Source organism: Cheilinus undulatus, linkage group 22 (genome assembly GCF_018320785.1).
Source record: "Cheilinus undulatus linkage group 22, ASM1832078v1, whole genome shotgun sequence".
In the NCBI taxonomy this organism is placed as follows: Eukaryota; Metazoa; Chordata; class Actinopteri; order Labriformes; family Labridae; genus Cheilinus; species Cheilinus undulatus.
Genome location: NC_054886.1, coordinates 32,000,105 through 32,022,943, shown reverse-complemented (window position 1 = coordinate 32,022,943; position 22,839 = coordinate 32,000,105). Strand labels below are relative to the sequence as shown.

General features: G+C 39.5%; 1 protein-coding gene across 2 annotated transcripts in view; it reads right to left on the bottom strand.

Moving 5' to 3' along the window:
• Window positions 1–22,802, bottom strand: part of LOC121504591 (SH3 domain-containing protein 19-like) — a 45,218-nt gene extending 22,416 nt beyond the window's left edge. For both annotated transcript variants that reach the window (XM_041779511.1, XM_041779512.1), the window contains exons 1-2: window positions 22,321–22,802; window positions 8,194–8,230 (exon numbers count right to left, since the gene is read on the bottom strand). In XM_041779511.1, coding sequence (XP_041635445.1) covers window positions 8,194–8,230; window positions 22,321–22,408 — 125 coding nt within the window. In that variant the 5' untranslated portion in view covers window positions 22,409–22,802. The remainder of the gene's footprint in view (window positions 1–8,193; window positions 8,231–22,320) is intronic.
• Between the last annotated feature and the right edge of the window lie 37 nt (window positions 22,803–22,839).

Here is a 22,839-nt window from a genome sequence, read left to right as displayed (position 1 = left end):
TATTTCTGTGAATTTGCTTGGAAAATTATCAAGTATTTTCATGGGATATGTTTGTGTATTTTGGAGTTTCATTGGCCGATTTGGAATTGTGTGCTTTGATTTTGCATTTTCATGGGAATCTGGGAAATAGGTTTGGATGTTTAGGGAAAATTGTTCGGCATTTTCATCGAAATTTGTTTTAACATTTTTGGGGAATTAGGGGGTGGTGGCTTGCTTTTGAAATTTCAGGAATTTCCATAGGAAATTCAGAGGATTTTGATGGATGACGCAATGTTTCTGTCATTCCTGTTGAATTTGGGGAATGAATTTGTAAATTTTGGGGTTTCACTGAAATATTTGAGGAGTATTTGCAGAAATTCTGGGGCATTTTTAATGTGATGAAATATGTTAAAACTTTTTTACTAAGAAATAGGTAGTTTATTTGAACTGTGAATGGTTTAGGGTCGAGCTCGAGCTTTCTCTTAATGCAGATGACACTCTTATATATCACAGTGAGAGAGATGAAAGAAGCTGGCATAAAACCAAAACAATTTGTGGCTGCTGTCCTCCGAAAATACTAACACAGAAATGAAATATCTGAGTCACTGAGTTTAAACATTTTTATAAAAAATTTGGAGTGTTTTCTTCAAAATTTTAGGAAATTTGTTTGGAATTTGGAACATTTCCAAGAAATCCCTGTTCTTAAACAAGGCTGATGTTTTAACTTATCAGGTGCTACTTGTCCCAAATAGGTGAGAGAAACTAAATATGAATTTGAAACAAAAGCTCAGGTTTCAGGAGGTTAAACAAGCCCCTCGGCCATCCTTGAGCAAACCAGTCTTCAGTCACATCATAATCTGGGTCAGTGTTTACTACTGTTGTTCTTATCTCATTCATTGTTGTTGCCATCATCTAAAAATCTGCTGTAGTCAGCTTCTATGTGGCTCCATCCACTCAGGTCATCAGCCATGATTTATATCACTGCTCAACTTTTTCATCCATTAACTTTTCAGAATGGAAGCTAAAACCAAAACAGTTTTTTTTTATCCCATCTGCCTTCCACATGTGCATTTCAGTAAATCACATGTACTTCTTCAGTCATGTGTCTTAAAAACACTGAGGTCAGTCGAACTTTGAGGACAGATCTGGTGATCTTGAAGGTATAAACGGGTTTATGTGCACTATGATGCTGGTAAAAACATCTCCAGATCAATTTTATTCCTCACATCTTTAAAAAAAATCATGATTTACAGGAAGTGTGGGTGTCTTTCACATCTGCTGCAGACAGATGAACCCCAGAACAATGCCAGAGGCAGACCTGATGTATCAGTGCACATTTAGTGCAAGGTTTACATATAAAAAGGTAAATGTGGTGTCCATATCAGCATAGTGATTTATCCCCAACTATCAAGTTTAACTTTAGAAATCCCTTAAAGTTTATCTGAAACCTGGAAACTCTGTGTTTAATGCCTTTGGTTATAAATCCAATAATAGAATTGAATCATGTTGTGCAGCTGCTGGCTAGGAAAAAATACAATTCCTAAGTTTCCTAGTTCAACTTCATACACAGCAGGGCTGTAGTCAAGTGAAGAAAAACGTGACTGACTGAAATACAACTCCACAGTTATCTTTGGACCATCCTTATTAGTGACTGTGTCCTTGCATCCTTCTGTTAAATGATCTTATAAACTTTTGTTATAAACAGTTTTTGCTTTGTAACACCGGTTTATTTATCCAAATGAAGTGCAAATAAGTCCACAGGCCAGGATGTAAAGGAAATGTCAGCACTGTGTCCTTAACATGTGAGCATCAGACATCACATCCTATTCTACTTTGCACTGATGAATCTTTCAAAGCTTTGAGCTCAATAGCTTTGTCCCCATCATGGTACATGCTGAAGCATTTAACATATTAGACACAGATTATGGATATTATTACTCCTTCAAGCCCTACTTTTATCCATTGTCTGTCACCTGGAGTTACTGCCCTAAAAACTTTAAATCATCAACCCTGTGGTGCACAGTCAAGCTCTAAACATCCATTTTTTCAGGGCAACCTGAGCTTTAAGAATACATGTGTGGCAGTAATGTCACTAGTATTTCTTAGAAGTTATGGAACTATAAAGACAAAAGAAAAAACTGAACGGAAATTCAAACTCAAAGATTTTTTTGTGTAACACAGTTAATGTCTAAGGTTTTTTTTCCACAAACTTGTTCTCCCACCTCTTAGGTACCAAAATGTGAAAAAAGAATCATTCCATTACATAAAGTCTACAAAATATTCACATATTTACAAAAGGTCCTCGCTCTTCTTTGTCTTTGCTCCATTTGTGCCATTATTAATCAAAGCAGTTCCTGTCTGCAGTGACACAGAGGGACACATCACAGGCTTTCTGTCTCTCTTTCTCTCCATTATGAGCTACTCAGGTCACCTATTTCATGATCTGCACAATAAGAGTTGTGCAGTTTAACAAAGCATGACACGATGATGCAATAGCCTGCCATTGGTTGCCAAGGCTGGTAGCAGAAACGGAAAATAAAGAATTGATAGGAAAAAAATTATAAAAGATGTTCAATACTGGACATATCTGTGGATTTAATCTTTTAAGACCCCAGAAAGTCACCCAAGTTCCAGGCTCACTAGAAAAACCTTTCTAAGGGCTACAAAGTGCTGTTCCAATGACACTACCTGGCATTGGAACATTGGAACGGGCACAATGACGAGCTTTTAGAGGAAAAAAGTGAGTGGTTTAATGATTAATGGTTCAAATTAATTTAACTTCTTATGACCTGTGTCTCTTCTTGTCATGTACGACAATGTTGGTCTCAAAGGGTTAATGCACAGCTATCTTCACTTTGTAAAGCTAAGTAACAAGCTCTGTTGAGAGAAGAAAGCAAAAGAAAATCAAGGGAACATTCCTGTCTGACACTCCTGATGCCTCATCATCTCCCCCTTTCCTCATTCCTTGCCTATCTCTCATGAGAAACAGGAATCTAAGACCTCTTTCACACCTGGGTCATCTGGGTGCTGCATTTGCTGTCAGGAAAACTGGGACTCGGTATTATCAAGGGGAAATTATGCACCGATGCTCGCTCACATCCAAAGTCATTGGGACACAGTGTAAGGGACTGAGAGACTTTGCTGTTTCTTTCCTCTGCTGTCTTTGGCAGATACAAACCCTAACAAGTGCATTTTAGTGAGATGATAAAGGGACTTAATAAATATATTTACTGATTCCTGAATAAAACAGCAAAAATACAAGCTGGGACAGAGGGCGGAGTGAAGACACAGCAAACGAACTAATTCCTGCTCCTTCCTGCACATTTTCGTTGAGTTGTTGATGTGTTTCTAAGACGTGGAATAATCAGAAGATGAAGTCTTCTCATTCTGCTTTGTCTACCAGAGCTCAATCCCTCCACCTGGATCGCCCATCCCGGCACACTCCACTCTCTCAAACCCTCCCCTACACTCTTCCTCTCTTTATCTGTGATTTTCCATTGTCACTTCAGCAACAGTCATCTTTGTTTACCTAAATGCCTTCACAGAAAACAACTCTTCATATTGGCTAAACTGTTTGGATTGATCTAGAAGGTTTACAAAAACTGAAGGTTTAAGGTCGTCATCAGAGAGAGCTGCAGATATATCTATACGCAGATGATACCCTCTTATTAATCACAGTAAGACTGATAAAAGTTCATAATCTTAACAGAACATACACTCCTGAGTGCTGTCAGGGTAAATAAAGGTGGATATCATTCCTTTAGTGGAGAAAACCAAAATTATTCCCGGTTGCTGTCCTCAAAACTTACCAACACTCAAACAGGAGATCTGAGTCACTCTACGCCACACTGCAGAATCTATTTGCACTCTTGTGTCAATTCAAGAATTAAAAAAAACTCTCATGTGACCAAAAAAGAAATAAGTCTGTAGATGCAGTCAGTCCTGAAGTAGAAGATTTTTCTCTCTCTGGCTTATTAAATGTTTTATTAAGGATCTACTCAAGAAAAGAATTTGCTGACAGAGATTTTTGGCAACTTCTCCACAGCAGTGGACTTTGCCTATCTGCACAGAAAATCATCCAAATAATTCAGAAGTATTTCTAGGAGATCCAGGGCGAGTGAGGAGCCTGAAATTGAGCCAAAGTTCGTCTCTTTTCAGACAGAGCTGTAGCGGTTTCCGGGCAGGTTAGGAATCAACAGAGCCAGACTCACCCAGACGACAGAAGGAGGTCAGACGTCTTCCTGTATCTCTTTCCCTACTCCGTCTTTTCTAAAAGTCTGTTTCTCCGAGTGTCTTTGTCTCTGACTGAGTCTCTTTCTTTCTCTTTGTGCCACAGAGCTGTTAACCATGAACAGAGACACATGACTCACCCCTGACACTGCCCAAACACACTCTCCAAACTCGCTGCTTTACTGATGGAAAAACTTTCTCTGATGCTCTATTTTCCAGCTGTCCCTGTTTATCGAAAAGATTTCGGACAAAACAGGAACACTGATTCATCTTTCAGAAGTATGAGCACATCTGGACACCCAGAATTGAAACAGGCTTATAAAAGTCCACTTCACAAACTTGACAGTGTTTGCTGACTTTGTTTTTGAGGGTTTCCAAATTTTTAAGATCTTCCTTCTTGACCCATTACATCATTTCAGGGTGTGTGTGACTAACATGAACCACAACTTTAGAGGCAGTGAGACTAGCAGAGTCTATTATGATAATCCTTATGTGGTACCAGCTTTACTCAGCTAGACCCCCTTAGTTTTGGTACCGGGTTCTTTGTTTTACTTTATAGGTGTGCTCATCATGGCACGGCTGCAAGAAGCTGCCACAATGTCCAACAGTTTGCTACTTTTCTGTCGCATTATGGACAAGTCTTGCTCCGTAGATGGTTTTAATCGAGAGAAACTGCTGACATGTACTGCCTTGTTCAGAGAATAAGCTGTGATTTGAGCCAAGATTGCTTCCTTCCTTTTTTTGGATGTGAATGAACTTTTATTTTTAAAGAGGAAGATGGAAGATCAGAAGTGACAACAGCTTAACCACGAACAGATGAGCTTGCAGTGTGTTAGTCAAAATAAAAAGTGCTAAGGAACAGTAAGAATTAAATGCATTTAATTGTCAATAAAGATGCATTACGGTCTTATGCTGACTATGGTATTTTGATTTTTTTTTGTGCTTTGAAATAAATCACAAGAGCCCAGCCATCCTTCAGGGGTTTACTACAGTATTTCCTTCACAGACTCAGTGAAGTAGAGTTAGAAAGTAGGCTCACTATAAAAACCCATCCACCTATTTTCTTCCACCTATGAGCAGGGTTGCGATGGTCCCAGAGTCCTGGGTCTGCCCTGGGGTCTCTTCCTTGTTGGACATGCCTTTGGGAGACCTCCAAAGGACTTAAACCAGGAGGAATCCTGATCAGATGCTATGACTGCACTAATTTCTCAAGAAGTGAAGTAAATTAACCCTTTAGGTGCCACAGTTTTTACAAGAAAATATTCAATTGTGATATCAAGATTTCAAAAGGCTGTAGCTTGAAAGTGGTTAGAGATAAAGGCATACTGTAAATGAGAAAAATCTTCAGTATGACCCAAAGTTTGTGGTGGGAGTAAATTCACTCATCTAATTTGCATATTCTGACGTCACCAGGCGGCCTCCACCACCACTGCTTCTACCACGTCTGCCCCTACCCCTGCTGTTTTTTTAATTCCCGCTACCTCCATCAATATTTGTGTTTTGACCACCCCTGCAACCCCCACCATGTCCGCACCCCAGCCACGGTGAGGAAAAGCATCGGCTTCGGTATGTGCTGCTTTGTGGACTCTCATGGTGCACAGACTCGCTGTGGCTGCTCACAGACGCACGGCAGTTTCAGTCTTCCCGGATGACTGAACGTCATTGTCACAGGGGTGAATATTCCACTATTCCTCCCGGCATTGTGAGTATTCTCGCTACAATTCGCTCTCTTTCTCTCTTTTACCGACTACAACCACTTCTACCACTTCCTCATCTCCTTGACCGGCGGTGCGTCTTCAAACTCTCTGAATAAACTCTGTCCAAAACTTTGACTAGAAACATGCTCACAAATGCTGCTGGGATTTAAGTTACTCATGTCCGCCATCTCCTGGTGTAAAGTAGTATCAACATTAGGCACCATATTTGCACCTACAGCCTGTTTAATTCAGCAATGTTGCTTGTCGCAATTTTGCGACTTTGGCGCTTAAAGGGTTAAAACAACACAGCATTTAGAGATGGATAGAGGATTTATATCACTGATAATGGTGCTTCAGACGAGGGGGAGGTGAGAAAGTGTGAGTGACAGCTCCTCAGACATCACATGGAGCAAAAACAAAAGAAATTCTTAGAGATGTGGATCTTTAAGTATCTTTAGATTTAATTCGTTAACCATCCTGGGGATCACGGTTCAATTCAGAATCATTTTTTGATTCAAACGGATTCCTGATTCACAACACATTCCCTATTCTGATAAAGAGGTGATATTACCAGCATCTACTCCAGTCTGTTCTGCATTAAGGGGCTCTATGTTATTTGATATTTAAAAGCTTTAGAAAATGTGCACAAAATATTGCTTTTTAGCATATATGAAGCATTTTCTAATCATCTAATCGAAATTATAGCAAAGAAAATGTTAAATTGTGTTTTAATTGCAAAATATTTCAGTATAAATAAAAGATGTGGGCTTAATTTAATCTTTAATCTTAAATCCAAAGCCGTTGCCCATGTTAAATGGTGACTTTTTAGCTGCTCAGAGTTAAAACTCTGAACATTTACTTTTATGTCTTAGATACGCTTGGGAGATAAAACCAAACACAGGAGCTCTTTAAATCTTTGATGTCTGTTATTAACCTGGACACATTTGTATAGTCACCAGTTAACATGATCACGCGTTAAACCATAACACCTGTCAGTGATGTGAAACAGACTATAGAGTTATGTTCATGGCCTGTGCCGGTCAGCAGTTGTTGGCTGATATTTAGTAAAGGTGAACGTGTTTGTATGATGTGAATTGGTGCATATGAACTGTTCCTGAAGCAGGCTATGCTACTTTAGTTTAGCACAGTAAGCAGATACATTGGGTTAGTTAGGTTTCAGTTTCATTTTCAGCCTTGAATCCTTGCTCTGTGGGGAAGCAGAAGGGAAGGGGATGAGTGAGATCTAGTCAGGTAGAACACGACTCTCCTGATTCCTCAACTTCATCACATCGCCACTACATTCTATTTCTTCACAATCTAAGATCGTCCTATTGCACACCCCTAATTTAGGATGTAGGAAAGTGTGTTCAAATATATTGATTTTTGGAAACTTTGAGTAGATACAGAATCGTAGACATTATTATATGCAATTCTGACTGATAAGATTTGCTCTAGCAAATTTATTTTAATAAGAAAAATGGATTTGGTCATTTTTAAGGTATATAACTCTGTCAAAGGGGACCTAATACAGGCAGGTCATGGCCCTAAGTTTAGGAAAGGTGTGCTAGACGGTCATATTATGATTCACCACAGTATCTGATTAACTGAAGGATTTAAAAATCCTCTAAAAACGTCTAATGCAGTTTAACGTGTTTATCTCTAGAACATAAATACGGTGTCAGTTTCATCTCTTATAACTCGTCTTTTCATTGGATTTCTTTTCAAAAAACTAAAGCTGAAAATCTGAGATCTTCCATGTTTGTTTGCCCGTTTTCTGCAGAATAATCTGCCGTTTACTCTCACATTAGGGCTTTTCAAAGTTTCACAATCTCCAATCACCTTTGTGTCTCATCTTTCAAACGCAATGCGCTCAAACCGAGACTCTGTTTCCCCCATAAACACACAGCCTTTAAACTCGGTGACTGCTCCGTCTAGTTGCCATGCCAACCGGCCAAAATCCCAAATACTTTCAGGAGTGTGTCAGCCCCTGAGACCAAAGGAGAGAAAAGTAGTTTCTGCTAGTCTACGAGGCAAATGTAGAAAGTAGACCCAAGCTGGAGTCAAACAAAAGAAATGTTTTTTTATTAGTAAATTCTTTTATTTGGATTTATTTTAGAGCAGAAGAACTTCAAAGATCTTGCTGATTCACCTGGATTCAACATCAAACGTGCCTCTTTGGCCTGAATCCCCTCCCTAAATGTGGGTAAAATTTCATGCCTGAGTTCTTGGTAAGAAAACCTAATCTCTGTTGATGTGCCAGGTGAGAAAGAAGAACAGAAGATCTTACCTGTGACGATGCTCCGGCTTACGTCTGTCAGAACGGCCTGGGAAGACAAAGAGACAAAGAGAAAGATTGAAAATCATTACATCTGAAAAACACTGCTCCAATCAGTCAGCATCAGGAAGTCACTGCTCACTCTTCGACCAAGTACCTCCAAATCTGTAACCCTCAACTTTCCAATTTAGGCTTCTGGTAAGGTAATGTTATGTTTTTATGTGCCTTCCATCACTGTTGATTTAACCATAGCACTTAAACCAGAGGGCAAATGGGTTTTCTATTAGACTGAAAATACCATCCTCAATCACAAATGGCTGAAAAAGCTTTCATTATGGTCAAACTGGGTTTTAAAGGCTGGTAAGGTTACCAAAATTAAGCTCAAAAGTGGTCGAGCAATCACAACCAGAGCAGAAGGCCTGGAGTAACCACAACCAGGGTCAGACTGACGTTCAGCACTTCAGTTATAGATAGGTTTGTGGTTTTTGGCTGACTTTAGACCTAAGTGGAGAAGTTTAAAGGCTGTAATACTTTTATTTTCCTCCTAAGTTTGTGTACTAACCAAAAATGCATTCATAAAATGAGAATTAAGTTGACTTTCTGGACTTTTGGTCCTTCTGTCTCCAAGCCAGGGTTTTTTAAACCACTTTTTGGCCCAAATTTAAGTGGTAAGAGCAAGCAGTTTTCTGCTTTATCACCAAAAACTTTGAGTTTATATATCCATGTTGAAGACTTTCAGGATTTTTAAAGAGCATTCAAAACTAGTTCAAATGAAACTACTAAGGTTTAAGATTTTTTAATCAATGTTGTGCCTAGAGATGCCATAACACCAAAATTAAAAATCTAACAATAAAAATGTTCTGATGCCATGGCCACAAATATAGAAGTTATATACACCCAATTAGAGCTGGGCAATTAATTGAAAAATAATCAAAACTGACATTTAGAGCCTATAACCGACCCTTTTCCCTTGTGATATCTCTCTCTACTAATGCAAAAACAAACTACTAACTGTGTAGTCATGATAGGCAGCCAAGTAGTTTTATTTCAGCTGTGTATTTTGATTTCAGTTGTCTTAATAAATAACCATGACTTGTTAATCTCTACATGTTCCTCTCAGTTATTCAATTTAACACTGTTACAAATATTTACAGACCAGAGTCGGAGGTTGTAGGTTGGAATAATCGTTCATTAATCGAAATCGAGGTAAAAAGCCCAATTAATCGCGTTTTTGATTTTTGCCATAATCGCCCAGCCCTACACCCAATATTATTTGCATTTAACTCGGAAAAGTATTGGAGGCAAGCTCTTTTTCGCTACCCAAATTGCACAAATACAGTACCATGCAGGACTTTTATAACCTTGCACAGCAGATGGATACGCCCATTTCCTTGTTTCCTACTGCTGAATCCATCTTGTTAAGCTCCTGTCTGAACCGTTTGGGCCCAGTTAGAAAGTGACAGGACCAATCAGTGAGGAGGGGCAGTACTTTCAGGCACGACAGAGTTGTGAGGTAAACAAGCAGCAGCAAGAGGTGGGTGCAACTATGGAGGAAGAGATTAGCGTGGATGCTGCTAAAGCGTCAGTTTTATCAGAACTTCACAACATTTCTTCATTAAAGAAGAACAAAGAACAGCAATGAGTTGTTTTCTTTTCAAAAACGACAAAAGTCGAGTACTGACATGTCTATAGTCGCCACGTTTGGCGTTATTTCCCGTGACTGTGCATACGTAGCTCGATAGCTGCTACGTCACATGTTTTGTGGCTCTGATTGGCTCATAGAGATGTGACAGACAGAATGTTCTTCCAATCACACTCCGAGTTTTTTTCAAAGCCTCTGCCTTTTCTCAAATGTTTCCTGTTGAAGCTTTTCCAGATGGATGTGTGAAACACATCCATCTGACTTGTCGGGTTACGACTTTTAGGCATGTTGGGCCAAAAATTTAGGCTGAAGTAAGACATGCAATGGCGAGTAAGCCACCTGAGGGCATCACTGAGCCGGCAGGAGGATTGACACAACCCTGGTTGTGCTCTGGATATCCTTGAGTATTACCAGGGGCATGGGAAAATAATCTGTTTAAAAAAAAAAAAAAGAAACCTTTTGGGTGGAGTCAGGGGTGACTGTGCAGAGTAAGCATGGCCTGTAGTGCATCCAGGCAGGTAGTAGGGTTGCCTGGTCTTGCTGTGGATGTCCCAAGGGCTGAAAAACCGCCGGTGGTCTCTGCACATATTACCAGGGGTGAAAAGGCCTAAAGGCCCTCTCTAGCCCCAGGTTGTGGCACATCAAGTCCCATGATGAATCATTAGTGCCCAACATACTGTGCTTAACAAATGTATTAGACCACCCTAACCCTAGCCAAAGTAAGGTTTATGCCACAGCTGCCCTAAATTAACAGCATTGGTAATTACCAAAATAATTTCTTATGTTTCTGCAATGGTTAATACACCAATATGTAGAAGCTCTTTAACCCAAATGATATTTTTTAATGCTAAAATATAATTATTATTGTTATCCAGGAATTTTCAAATTTACTGATGTACAAAACACTGAAAAAAATAGTAAAGCATGTTATTATTTCTTGATTAAAATGTCAAATTATAGTTATTTACTTGCATTCCTGAATAGAAAAAGAAGTTTTAGTGCTTGAATGTTATGCTTGATTCATTTCTGACTTCTCAGAGAAGCCCAGTGAGCCTGCTCAATTTTGGGTGAACTCAGTTTGAAATTCCTCATTCCTGTTCAAAATGGTAAAATGTGGAGAGCTGACTGAAAATGAAGGAGTCCGCATTAAAGCACTTCATGATGCTGGATGGTCTCTGAGACAAATATGACAGGTGGTCTAATACATTTGTTAAGCACTGAACATGTCGGTACCTTGCTTCGCGCCTGTGTAGCCATAGCAACATGTCGTCGTCCGTGCTTATTTATTCATCTCATGTTAAGAACGACATGTTGGATAGCTCAAGTCTCGCTGGCTGCTCATAATGCCCCAGTGCAAGAGCAGAAACCCCAAGACAGCATAATTTGGTGTTTTTTCATTGTGTAAGTGGAAAAAAGACCGGCGGAAGGAGCAGGATTCCCCTGTTTCGTCTTCTTCTATGCTGACTTTTCTTCTCGGTCGCCGTTTGTTTGTGATGACAGCGCCCCTAACGGGCAGAGTTTGTAGGTGTTCAGCCTTTGTCCGTTTGACCAAGAGCAGTGTGAATGCAAACCAAACCAAAGGAAAATTGCAACAGTGATGCAAAATGGACCGAGTCCCCCGGACTATCAGGTGTGAAAATGATCTTAGTTAACAAAACACGCAAAAATGAAACCTATTAGTCACTCCTTCAGAAGACCAACTCCGACTGAAGTTGCCAAATTTAAAGTAAATTTAAAGTATCGAAATTAATAACATTTAACAATAACAATTAATTGCAACACTTTCTCAAAACTTGATGATTTGACCTTTCTGTACATTTTGTATACCAATTCATTAAATAACTTTGCTTGTAAATGTCTATTTGCATCATGTTTAATACAGAAAAAACACATTATTTGATCAATTTTCATTGTGCTCCTAAATTAGTTTATGTGCTTCTGATTTTTTCAACTTAGGCTGGCCACACACTACAGGATTTTAAGCCTGACCTGGGGCAAGATTTGCACCCCCCCAACGATTGTGGGGGCGAATACCGACTAGAGCCTCGTCGCAAAGGATTATTTGTCTGAGTAGCCTGCATGTGTGTGGTGTCAACACGATTCATTTACTGCTCCAAATCGTGTCGTAGCCTCCCAGACCCTGATTCTAGGTCGTAGTGCCATTGACGGAGTACCCACGACAACCAATGAGATCGAGCACACCGGGTAGCACCACCAGACGAATCACACATACTTTCACCGCTCACAACCATAAACACAACGGTACCTTAATTCCAGCCAGGGTTTCATCCCGAGTCTTTCCCATGTTTTATGACTGTTGCTGCACCTGTAACGCATGCCAGGACAGCCTGTTGTGGAGACACAGCAAGACGGTATCGACAGACATCCGTGTTTTTTTTTTTTTTTCTGAAGTCACATGATCACGTGAGGTCATAGGCAGGTCGACAGGTGTGTGGTCTCCACTGATCAGACAGTCTGGCTGAGTCCTCTAGTGTGTGCGTTCAGAGGATTAAAGATGAAAAATCTTTGGAAATTGTCCTGAAGTCTGTAGTCTCCCACAGTTATTAAATCGTTTCAGATTAAAAAATCGTCTAGTGTGTGGCCGGCCTTAGGAGCACATGTGCTCCTTGGGAAAAAAGTTAGCGTCAAGCCCTGTCAACTTAATGCTGGTCTGGTAGGCCACATCAGAACGTTCAACACATCCCGTTTCTGTCGTACTGCAAAGCAAGCACTCTGTTGATGTGCCACGGAGGGACAGGTAGATTTAGCCGGTACTAACATCAGAAATATTTAAATGATTTTAACACATTTTTAGAGATCTGAAGATATGCTCATACACCCTACTGTATCACTGTCTTCATTCTTTCACTGAGGACGAGCTTATCAAAGAAATAAACTGATTAAATATGAAAAAAGTTAGTAAATTTGCAGGGTATATCCGCTTATTTCAAACTGAACAAAGCTCAACAACAAAAGACTTCGTTTAACCGAGTCACAGCGCACTTATTTCATAAAAACCCCAAAGCCGACAGAGCAAATATCAGTGCTGATGTCCGGTACTTCAAATTTAAAGTTGATCTATCCTCATCAATGAGGTGCTGTCTTTACTATCTGGGTAACATAAAACTTCAGTGGTGTCCTTTAGAAATTTATATATTTTGGATTGAACAGTAATCCTTTTTCAGGCAGGAAATGATGCGTCATATTTCCAATTAGTTCAAACAATGGCAGACATAGAAGAAGGGGATTCACAGTCTCTGCCCACGCTGATCGACTAATTTTCTTCAAGAAATGATGAGCAGAGAGAGAAAAATCAAAGAGAAGATGTTGTGGGTTTGAGTGTCCTCATCTGACCTTTCTGTCAACATGTTTACTCCTGTAAAAATATAAGAAAACGACCAACAAGGGGACAGAAACTAGCTACTTTTAACTGAGACAGAGCTTGACTGTGTTTTTTACTGCATGTGTGAGCATTTTTCCATTTCCTACCTCCTCTCCTCTGAAAAACCAGGTCAGCTCGGCTCCCTGACGTGTCCAATATTTGTCAAATGTTGACGAATTTGTAGGAAATCTGCAGGAACAAAAACACGTCTTTCTTTTTTTCGCTTTCTATCTATTCCTTTCAAAGCTGTCACTTTTCTCTGTGCTGTCTTCTTCCTCTCTTCCCCCGACTCTCTGAAACTCTGACTGGACTGCCTGTCTGCTCTGGCCTGCTTCCTGATTGGCAGAGAGCATCCAGGAAGTGAGGCTGTGATTGGCTGCTGTGGGATTCTGCTAGAGTCATCAGGAGCTTTAACACTTCCAGATGTTTGTGCAGCAGCAGGGAGGCTGAGCTCTGAGCTAGAGCTGCGTTCTAACATGCAAATGCTTACCACAGCTAAATTTCCCGTGGTGTTAGTCATCAGTTTGGTTTCTTGTTTGACACCAGGAGGTCAGAAGGTAAAAATCAGAGGTGCGAGGAAGAAAGGACTCAACGTTTAGATCAAGGAAGACTCAGTGGGGTTGGCTTTCATGGTGGTAACAGACTTGGCAGTTTTACTCAACTTTACGGAGCTTTTAGCAACTTTTATGATGCTGTTTCCTAATGGTGAAAGGTCTGGACTGAAGGCAGAGCAGTTCAGCCCCCTGACTCTTCTTTTGTGAAGCCATGCTGTTGTGATGGATGTGGTATGTGGTTTAGCATCGTCTTGCTGAAATAATCAAGGCCTTCCCTGACAGAGACGTTGTCTGGATGGGAACATATGTTGCTCTAAAATCTCCCTCTACTTTTGAGCATTGATAGTTCCTTTCCAGATGTTTGAGCTGCCCATGCCATAGACACTAATGCAACCCCATACCATCACAGACGCAGGCTTTAGAGCTGAGCCAGGAGAACAAGCTGGATGCTCCCTCTATCTTTAGTCCCCAGGACACGGCGTACCTGGTTTAAAAAAGGAATTTTAAATTTTGATTGATATGACCACAGAACAGTTTTCCATTTTGCCTCAGTCCATTTTTAAATGAGCTTAGGCCCAGAGAAGACAACAGCATTTCTAGATCCTGTTCACATATCTCTTCTTTGCATTTGTTGATGCATGGCCAACTGTGTTGATTTCTAGAAGTGTTCCTGAGCCCATGCAGTGATTTCCAGTGCCTGTTTTTAATGCAGTGATGACTGAGGGTCTGAAGACCACAGGCATCCAGTACTGACCTTCAGCGCACAGAGATTTCTCCAGGTTCTCTGAATCTTTTGACGATATTACGGACTGCAGGTGGTGGGACATTCAAAGTCTTCATAATTTTATTTGGAGAATATTTCTCTGAAATTGTTCCACAATTTTGACCCTTTACCTACTGAGCTGACGCTGGCGCTGTGTTTTATATGTCCGGAGTATTATTAGCGTAACTCTGTCAAAGTTTGTCTGATCAGAAAAATTCTAACGGTGTTGGAAAGCTGAGAATTGTGGGCATGCGCACATGTATGGTTCATTACAGTACTCGCAACCATATGACGTGGGCATTCATAGCAAAACACCAGAAGTATCGCGAGACTGCTATGCAGATTCTCAACAGTGTAACTCCTTGAAAGTTTGCTCAATCTAAAAAATTCCAACGCTGACAGAGAGCTGAGAATCTGTGCTTTTATATGGTTCGTGTTATATATATATTATGGTAATGTCGAACAGCACCGTGAAAACGGCAGCTTTGGCAGAAGACGAGTGAGAAAGGAGAGTGAAGGAAGAGAGTAATAGGAGAGCGAGCAAGAGTGTTGTTTTGTTTTTAAAAAAATAGCGTTAGATAGTGGCATTTGTGCGTGTCTGTATGTGCAATAACAACATGTTACTTGAGAATGTTGAGAATGCATTTTTCCACCTTTATTTGCACTAATTGTCATTTATGTATATAGTTAACTTTTGCACTGTGTTTTGCACACCCAGATTCCTAGACTCAAAAAACATGACAGGTGATTGTTCTAAACATTTATAGGTTCACATTTCAAATGTCAAATCAAAACTTCATGAGCAATAACAAAATTTCTTCTCATAAAAGCCATAACAAACAAATCCATTTTTGTGTTTTTCTTCTTTTAAACTGCTGACAATTCCATATAATGTGCAATTAATCATTAACCAGATGTTGAAAAGTCAAGTTCAAGTACTCCTGGGAAAAGGGACCAAAAGCTCTCAGACTTAGGGCATTTCCTGACTATTTTACAGCCATAATAAGAAAATATGTCCAAATCGCCATTTTTAGACTCAGTAGGTAAAGGGTTAATATCTGCCTCTCTAAAATGCTCCTTTTATACCCAGTCATGTTACTGATTCATTGGAAATAGGGCTGGACAATTAATCTAAAATTAGATTAAATCACAACACGGCCTGCTACAATTTTCAAATCGCAGAAGGTGCAATATATCTTTGACCTGAAATTTGAGTCAAAATACCAGTTTTAAAGTTGTTTTGCAGCAGAGATGTTACACATGACATATCATGCAATCATTCAGGTGCCATTTCTGTAGAATAGTCTACAAAAAATCCTATCTTCTTCATTTTTGCACTTTTTTCTTACTAAATATAAGAATGACAAAAACCCTTCAATGCAACAATTCATATCCAATTTGCAATACGAGTCAAAATCATCAGAATTAGATACTTTTAAAGAATTGTTCAGCTCTTGTTTAGGAAGAAAAGAAAGTTAAGGAATGATCGCATATCAAATCACAATTACAATATTGGGGGAAAAAATTGCAGCCTTTTGTTGCCCCGTCCCTATTTTTTTTAGATGTGCCGCTGCCATCAAATTCAAAATGAGCTTATATTTTTCCTGAAATGTCTTAGTTTCAACATCTGATATGCTGTCTATGCTCTATCATCAATAAGATATGGGATAATGAGATTTGCAAATCATTGTTTTTATTCACATTTTACACAGTGCGCCGACTTTTTTGGAATTGGAGTTGTACATGTAAACGTGGCCTTACTTATTGGGGTTTTTTGTTTATCTCAAGGAGGAACTCAGCTGTCTTTTGGTGGAGACAGTCGTTTAGTTAAGGTTTAAGCTGAACTTGACAACATTATGATATCAACAAAAATATCTGTCTAGCATAGTGAACACACCCTGCATGACTCAAATCCTTCTGTCATAGACACTTGAGGAAATAGTGATCAATAAAAGCTGAGACACTGATACGAGACATTTATTAACTGTCACATCAAAGATGAAGTCTGTGTGGGAATGAAAGAGGATCATTTATAGTCTGAAGCAATGCGGAAACATTTATTTCCTAATGAGTAACCAGAATGTCAGCTTCAACTCCTTCTTTCTGTTTCTAAAGAGATCATGTTAAAACCTGCAATCTATTTAACTTATTTTATCGTATAAGGGAAGAAGATTTTAAATGGAGCAAAACTTGACAGCAAAATTGATATGGTGACTTACAATGTTTTAAATAAGCTGCATATCTCAGAGCTTGGGGGAGGTTCAAGCCAAGCATGTGGAAACAACGAAGTTCAGATGCCAGAAAAATTAATCACAGATTGTCTTCAAATCCACAGAGACCAAAACCAGAACCACAGAGCTGGGTTGATCCATGCAAACATATTTGCTCTGCAGTGAATGAGTTCATGTTGTGCCTGAGGTGTGTTACCAGCCCGGTCTGTATCTCACAAACAGTTCCTGCATGGTGAGAACGGCTCTGGAGTCAGGAACACTAACAGAGAAATCCACATTTTCAGAAAGCTTGTTGTCTTAAGGTTGTTACTATCACATGATCGAGTTTCATTACACAACAACAGCAGATGACTAACACTCTGAACAACACATGCTCCCAAATCTGAGTTTTTACCTTATCTATGCCTCTATTTTTTACCTTTAGGAGCAAAAGCTTGTCATTTAAAAGCAACAACAGTTGGGTTTCTATGTTTTCCTTTTCAGTCAGTTATACAGCTGATGTTTATTCACCAGGACATTATTTAGACTGCAAGCCCAAACCTGCATACAACCTGACACATACAGGCCGAAGTTTGAGTTTTAAAGCCCGGTTAGAGAAAACACTCGTATGCAAGGGTGTTTTGGGAAGATGAAGGCTGTGAATGCTCAAACTGATTTTAAAGTGTCTTAAATGTTATTTGCAACACAAGAGCAACAAAAAACTCAAATTCAGAGTAAAGAAAGACATCAGAATCTAAGGAAAGAATCATGCTGGGACTTGACGGCGTGATTGTTTTGGTATGGTTCTTTCCCAGTTCTCTTCCACTGCAAAGCCTGATCATCAATGCACATAATAGCAGGCTGCAATAGAATTAGCAAAATACATCTCCAAAGCACTCCCTTAAAACAATGTGTAATGGTCATGCAGATATTAAAAACACTTTGGCACCCCGCTTACTCCTCAAACACCTACCTAACTGGGGGGAAAGTTGCACGACCTCGATGCTGACATGATTTCAGAAAATTGGCATATGTGCTGGAATGGCTAATGACTGCAGCAGACACATACAGCAGTAACGTAAACAATCAGTGATAACAAACTGTATACACCGCTTTCCACATTATTAAGCAAATGACATTTTTCTCTTGTTTCCCTAAATATTAATGCAAATGACAGAATATTTTCAAGTCATCAGCCGTTAGAGCATAATTCAAATGTTTTTGAACAAACTTCATAATGACAACCATTACTTTTTCTTTTTTTTTAAATAAAAACCTCAAAATGCACTGTTCCACATTATTAAGCAGGCCACAGGTTTCAGCAATATGGGAAAGAAAAAGGATCTCTCTTCTGCTGAGAAGTGTCAAATAGTGTAATGCCTTGGACAAGGAATGAAAACATGAGATATTTCACGAAAAATTAAAAGTGATTATCATACTGTGAAGAAATTTGTGGCTGATTCAGAGCACAGACGGGTTTGTGCAGATAAAGGAATAATGAGGAAGGTTTCTGACGGATAAATACATCAGATTAAGAGAGCAGATGCTAAAATGCCATTACAAAGCAGCAAACAGGTATTTGAAGCTGCTGGTGCCTCTGGAGTCCCACCAACCTCAAGGTGTAGGATCCTCTAGAGGCTAGCAGTCGCGTATAAACCTACTATTCAGCCACCCCTAACCAATGCTCACAAGCTGAAATGGTTGCAGTGGGCCCAGAAATACATGAAGACTCATTTTCAAACAGTCTTGTTTACTGATGAGTGCCGTGCAACCCTGGATGGTCCAGATGGAGGAGTAGTGGATGGTTGGTGGATGGCCACCATGTCCCAACAAGGCTGTGACATCAGCAAGGAGGGGGCGGAGTCCTGTTTTGGGCCGGATTCATGAGGAGAGAGCTGATAGGCCCCTTTGGGGTCCCTTAAGGTGTGAAAATGACCTCGGCAAAATGTATAGAGTTTCTGACTGACCACTTTCTTCCATGGCACAAAAAGAAGAGCAGTGCCTTCTGTATCAAAAGTTTCTTCATGCATGACAATGCTCCATCTCATGCTGCAAAGAATCCCTCTGTGTCATTGGCTGCTATGGGCATAAAAGGAGAGAAACTCATGGTGTGGCCCCCATCCTCCCCTGACCTCAACCCTACTGAGAACCTTTGGAGCATCCTCAAGCTAAAGATCTATGAGGGTGGGAGGCAGTTCACATCAAAACAGCAGCTCTGGGAGGATATTCTGACATCCTGCAAAGAAATTCAAGCAGAAACTCTCCAAAAACTCACAAGTTCAATGGATGCAAGAATAGTGAAGGTGATATCAAAGAAGGGCTCCTATGTTAACATGGAACTTGTCCTGTTAAGATGTTTTTGATTGAAATAGCTTTGATTTCAGTAAATATGACCTTCTAATGCTGCAAATTCAACAAATGACCATTTCAGTTTTTTACAACCTATAAAATGTTTTAAAACTCTGTCGTGCTTAATAATGTGGAACAGTGCATTTTGAGGTTTTTATTTTTTTGAAAATAATGGTTATCATTATGAAGTTTGTTCAAAAACATTTGAATTATGCTCTAACGGCTGATGACTTGAAAAATATTCTGTCATTTTCATTAATATTTAGGAAAACAAGAGAAAAATGTCACTTGCTTAATAATGTGGAAAGCAGTGTATGTGGCCATAGCATTAACAAGCTCCAGGAGAGGGTACTGCTAATAGCAGGAATACACACCATTAAAGCTCAGTCTCATGAAACTGTCTGCCTCGAGTGTCATGCTGTTGTATCTGTGATGGCAATGTTTTCACAGGCAAGAGATACACAGATTCCACATACAGTGCTCAGTTCTGACTGCCAATGAAAATGTCAGACTTTTATCGTAGATTAGTCAAAGTAAGTAGAAAAGTTATGCATGATTTGTATCACACAACACAGAAGCGTCTGTGTGACAAAAGTCATGTGACTACTATCCACAGACTGTAGAAAGAATTGGACTAACCCTGTGTGACGTCAGCCATCTGCTTACAGTAGGCAGACTCAAACTGCTTTGATAGCCAATCCACGGCGGCTTCCATATTGAAATCGCGGTCTCAACTGAACTTTGGATCAACCTAACGGCCCACCCACTAAGTTCGACTTTCCATCAGCTAGCTAGCTAGCATTCTGGTTGAAGTTAAAAGGCAGCTTCTGCCTGTCGAGCTATCTGTCAATCAAATGAGATGCGCCAATCAGTGCGCAGTAAAGCTTTTCCTAAATATAATCTAAACCATTGTGGTACAAACCCCGCCCCTGTGAGAGCACATAAGACTTTAGCTAGTCAGACACGTTTGTTTTTTTGAACCAGGCTGTTAAACCAGTTTATGTCTTTGTTAAAAGAAAAAAAAACAGCTTTTTAACAGGTTCAGACAGGATTTCTGGTGGTCAAGTGGACCAGGTGGCTCACTGTATTGCAATTTTTTGCATTGGTTTAATTTTTCGGCACCGGAGGTTGTTGCTTGCTAATATTACGTATCCTGTGATGCAACTATTGCACAAATGACAACAGCTATTGAAAATAACTTATTGTTTAGGCCTAGTTTGTAAAACCAAAGTGTTTGTTTACTTCACCTTTGCTGATCTGCTTTTATTGATGTAAATGTACTTCCCTGTTAGACCAACTGTCAGTAAAAACCACCTGTTTATAACTTCCTTCTTTGCCCCATACCTCTGGTTATCCCAGGCCAGTCGCTATTTATACATTTTTGTGAATTTTATTGATGGTAGTTCTTCCAGTGCGGCACTTAGGCTTTATTAAGTGCTATAAAGTTAACCTAAGTATAATGTTACATAACATTAAATGCTTACATATTAAAGTAGTTAACGTAATTAGCGTTAAAAAGCTTTCATCTATGAGGAACAGGAATCCATTTAAAGGGGGTTTTCAATTCTAGTTTATGTGTTACTTTTCAATGAACAACATCAAATACTTTGAGGACTTGACTGTGGATTTAGGCTGTAGTTTGGCTTTAAAATGTGTCATATGTGTCATAAAATACACTCCTAGTGTGAGCCGAGGGTTTAGGTGTTGGCATTGTGCACTTATCTTACTCACAAACGTACTATTACAAAGACAAGCCTTTAAGAGTCATGTTAAATTATAACTTAAGCTTTCCTGACTCCGACACATAGACAAAGCCTTGCAGATAAAACTAATGGCCGAGAGTCTTGGCACAGGCTCGCACCGTAACAATCAGCTGGGAATGTTTCAGTGAGCGTCTGCAGATTCATGCATGCATGTGTAAACTTTGACCCAAATGGCGACATGCTCACATGTTGATACAAGAATTTATGGCTTTGGGTTCAAGCAGGCTACACCCAAAGTCTACAGTTTGTTTCACCTCCATTTTTCATCTTTTCTCTGTAGTATAAATATACTTCAGCGTGTTTCTAAAATATGCAGTTAAGATAAAGAAACCATTCACAACAGGATCAAAGAAAATGTGGGGAAATATCTATAGGGAAGTAGCTATTTGGGGCATAAAGTGTCCCAAAACAAAGAAACTAGGTCCTCAAAATAAAAGAGGAGAGTATGAACTGCTTGTTTCACCTAATCAGGAGTCCAAAAACCATCAGAGTTTTTGTGAAATATTTTGAAAATAGAGGAATAATGCATATATAGCTAAAACCTGTGATTTCCATGCATTTTTGCTGTAAAGATGTGAACAGAAAAGTTCAAGTTCTCTGGTGATCTTCCTCTAAGTGGACTTGGATTTCATTTCTCAACAATTTGGCAAACTTCAATAACATTTTCAGAGATTTAAAAACCCCAAATCCAAACCTAATGCTGATTATTTTTGCAGAATTGAAATGCTAAATTCTACTTTGTGGCATTGCAAAAACTGTTTTGCATATTGCGCAAGCTAAAGTGGCAGATTACTGGGTTGTTAACATATCAAGATTCTAACTTTAGAACAACACAAATAAATATCAAATTATATATATATATATATATATATATATATATATATATATATATATATGACAGTTTTATAACTATGGCAGCAAAACCACAGGACTTAGACACCCAAAATTTGACAATTTCTTGATATCGATAATAAAAACTGCAGGTTACATAGCATTTTTGATGGGTTAATTTATACTCTTATTTACTTGAATTGGTAAAAGAAGTAGTTTTAATGCTTTTATACTTATGATAATTTTGAGCACTAAAACAGACGCGATGTATCGTTTCTAATAACATACTACAGCAAAATATCGACGTATCGAACATTCTGGCAACCTAATACAAATGGCTGCATCAGTCCTGTTGCAGATTTTAAAGATGAACTGCAAAACTCTTAACAGAAATGCAGTATTTATGTTCCCAAAGTACCAAAGGGCATGTTTAAACCAGCTGAAACAGTGCCTTAAATGTTGTCTAGTCGATTTTGTTGATATCTAACCATCTCTAGTTTCAGTTGAGTGTTTGTATTTCAGGTGTAAACTACCCTGTTGTCTTGTGACAGCTCATTTTCCTCACATAAATCTGTGTGATTAATCGATATCAGGCTGACTTGATGTAAAACAGACGAATGTTTTCGGTGTTTTTCGCCGTTTTACCTCCAGAGCTGTTGGGCTGTCGTCGAACCACTTGTTCCCGGGTTTCCCTCATGCTTTCCTCCTCTTCCTCGGACCTTGCTTCGGCCATTTCTCCTCTTTATCAGACTTTTTCGTTCTCCTTTCTGTGTTTCTGTCAGTCTGTGTGGGAGGAAAACGGAGCTGGGTCAAAACAGAGACAGCGACAGCACCAACATTTCTCCTCCTCTTGTTTCGTCGTCGGTTTACATCCACCACAACAACACCGGGACAAGTTCACCCAAACAACGTCAACTTTATCGCCCGAATCAACTTCCAGAGTGAGTAAAACGCGTCGGTTTTGTTTGTGACCGCATTTTAGTCGTTAAACTGTGTCGAACTTGCTGTTATTTCGACACAGTGGCTATCGTTGGGTTTGGGTTTCGGCTGCAGAGTTTGTTCGAGCTTCCCTGTTTCCCCCAACCACCGGTCGCGAGCTCCTGATACAGAGCCGCACGCGCTCCGGCTGCGTGACGTCACCAACTGAAAAAAATACACAGAGCA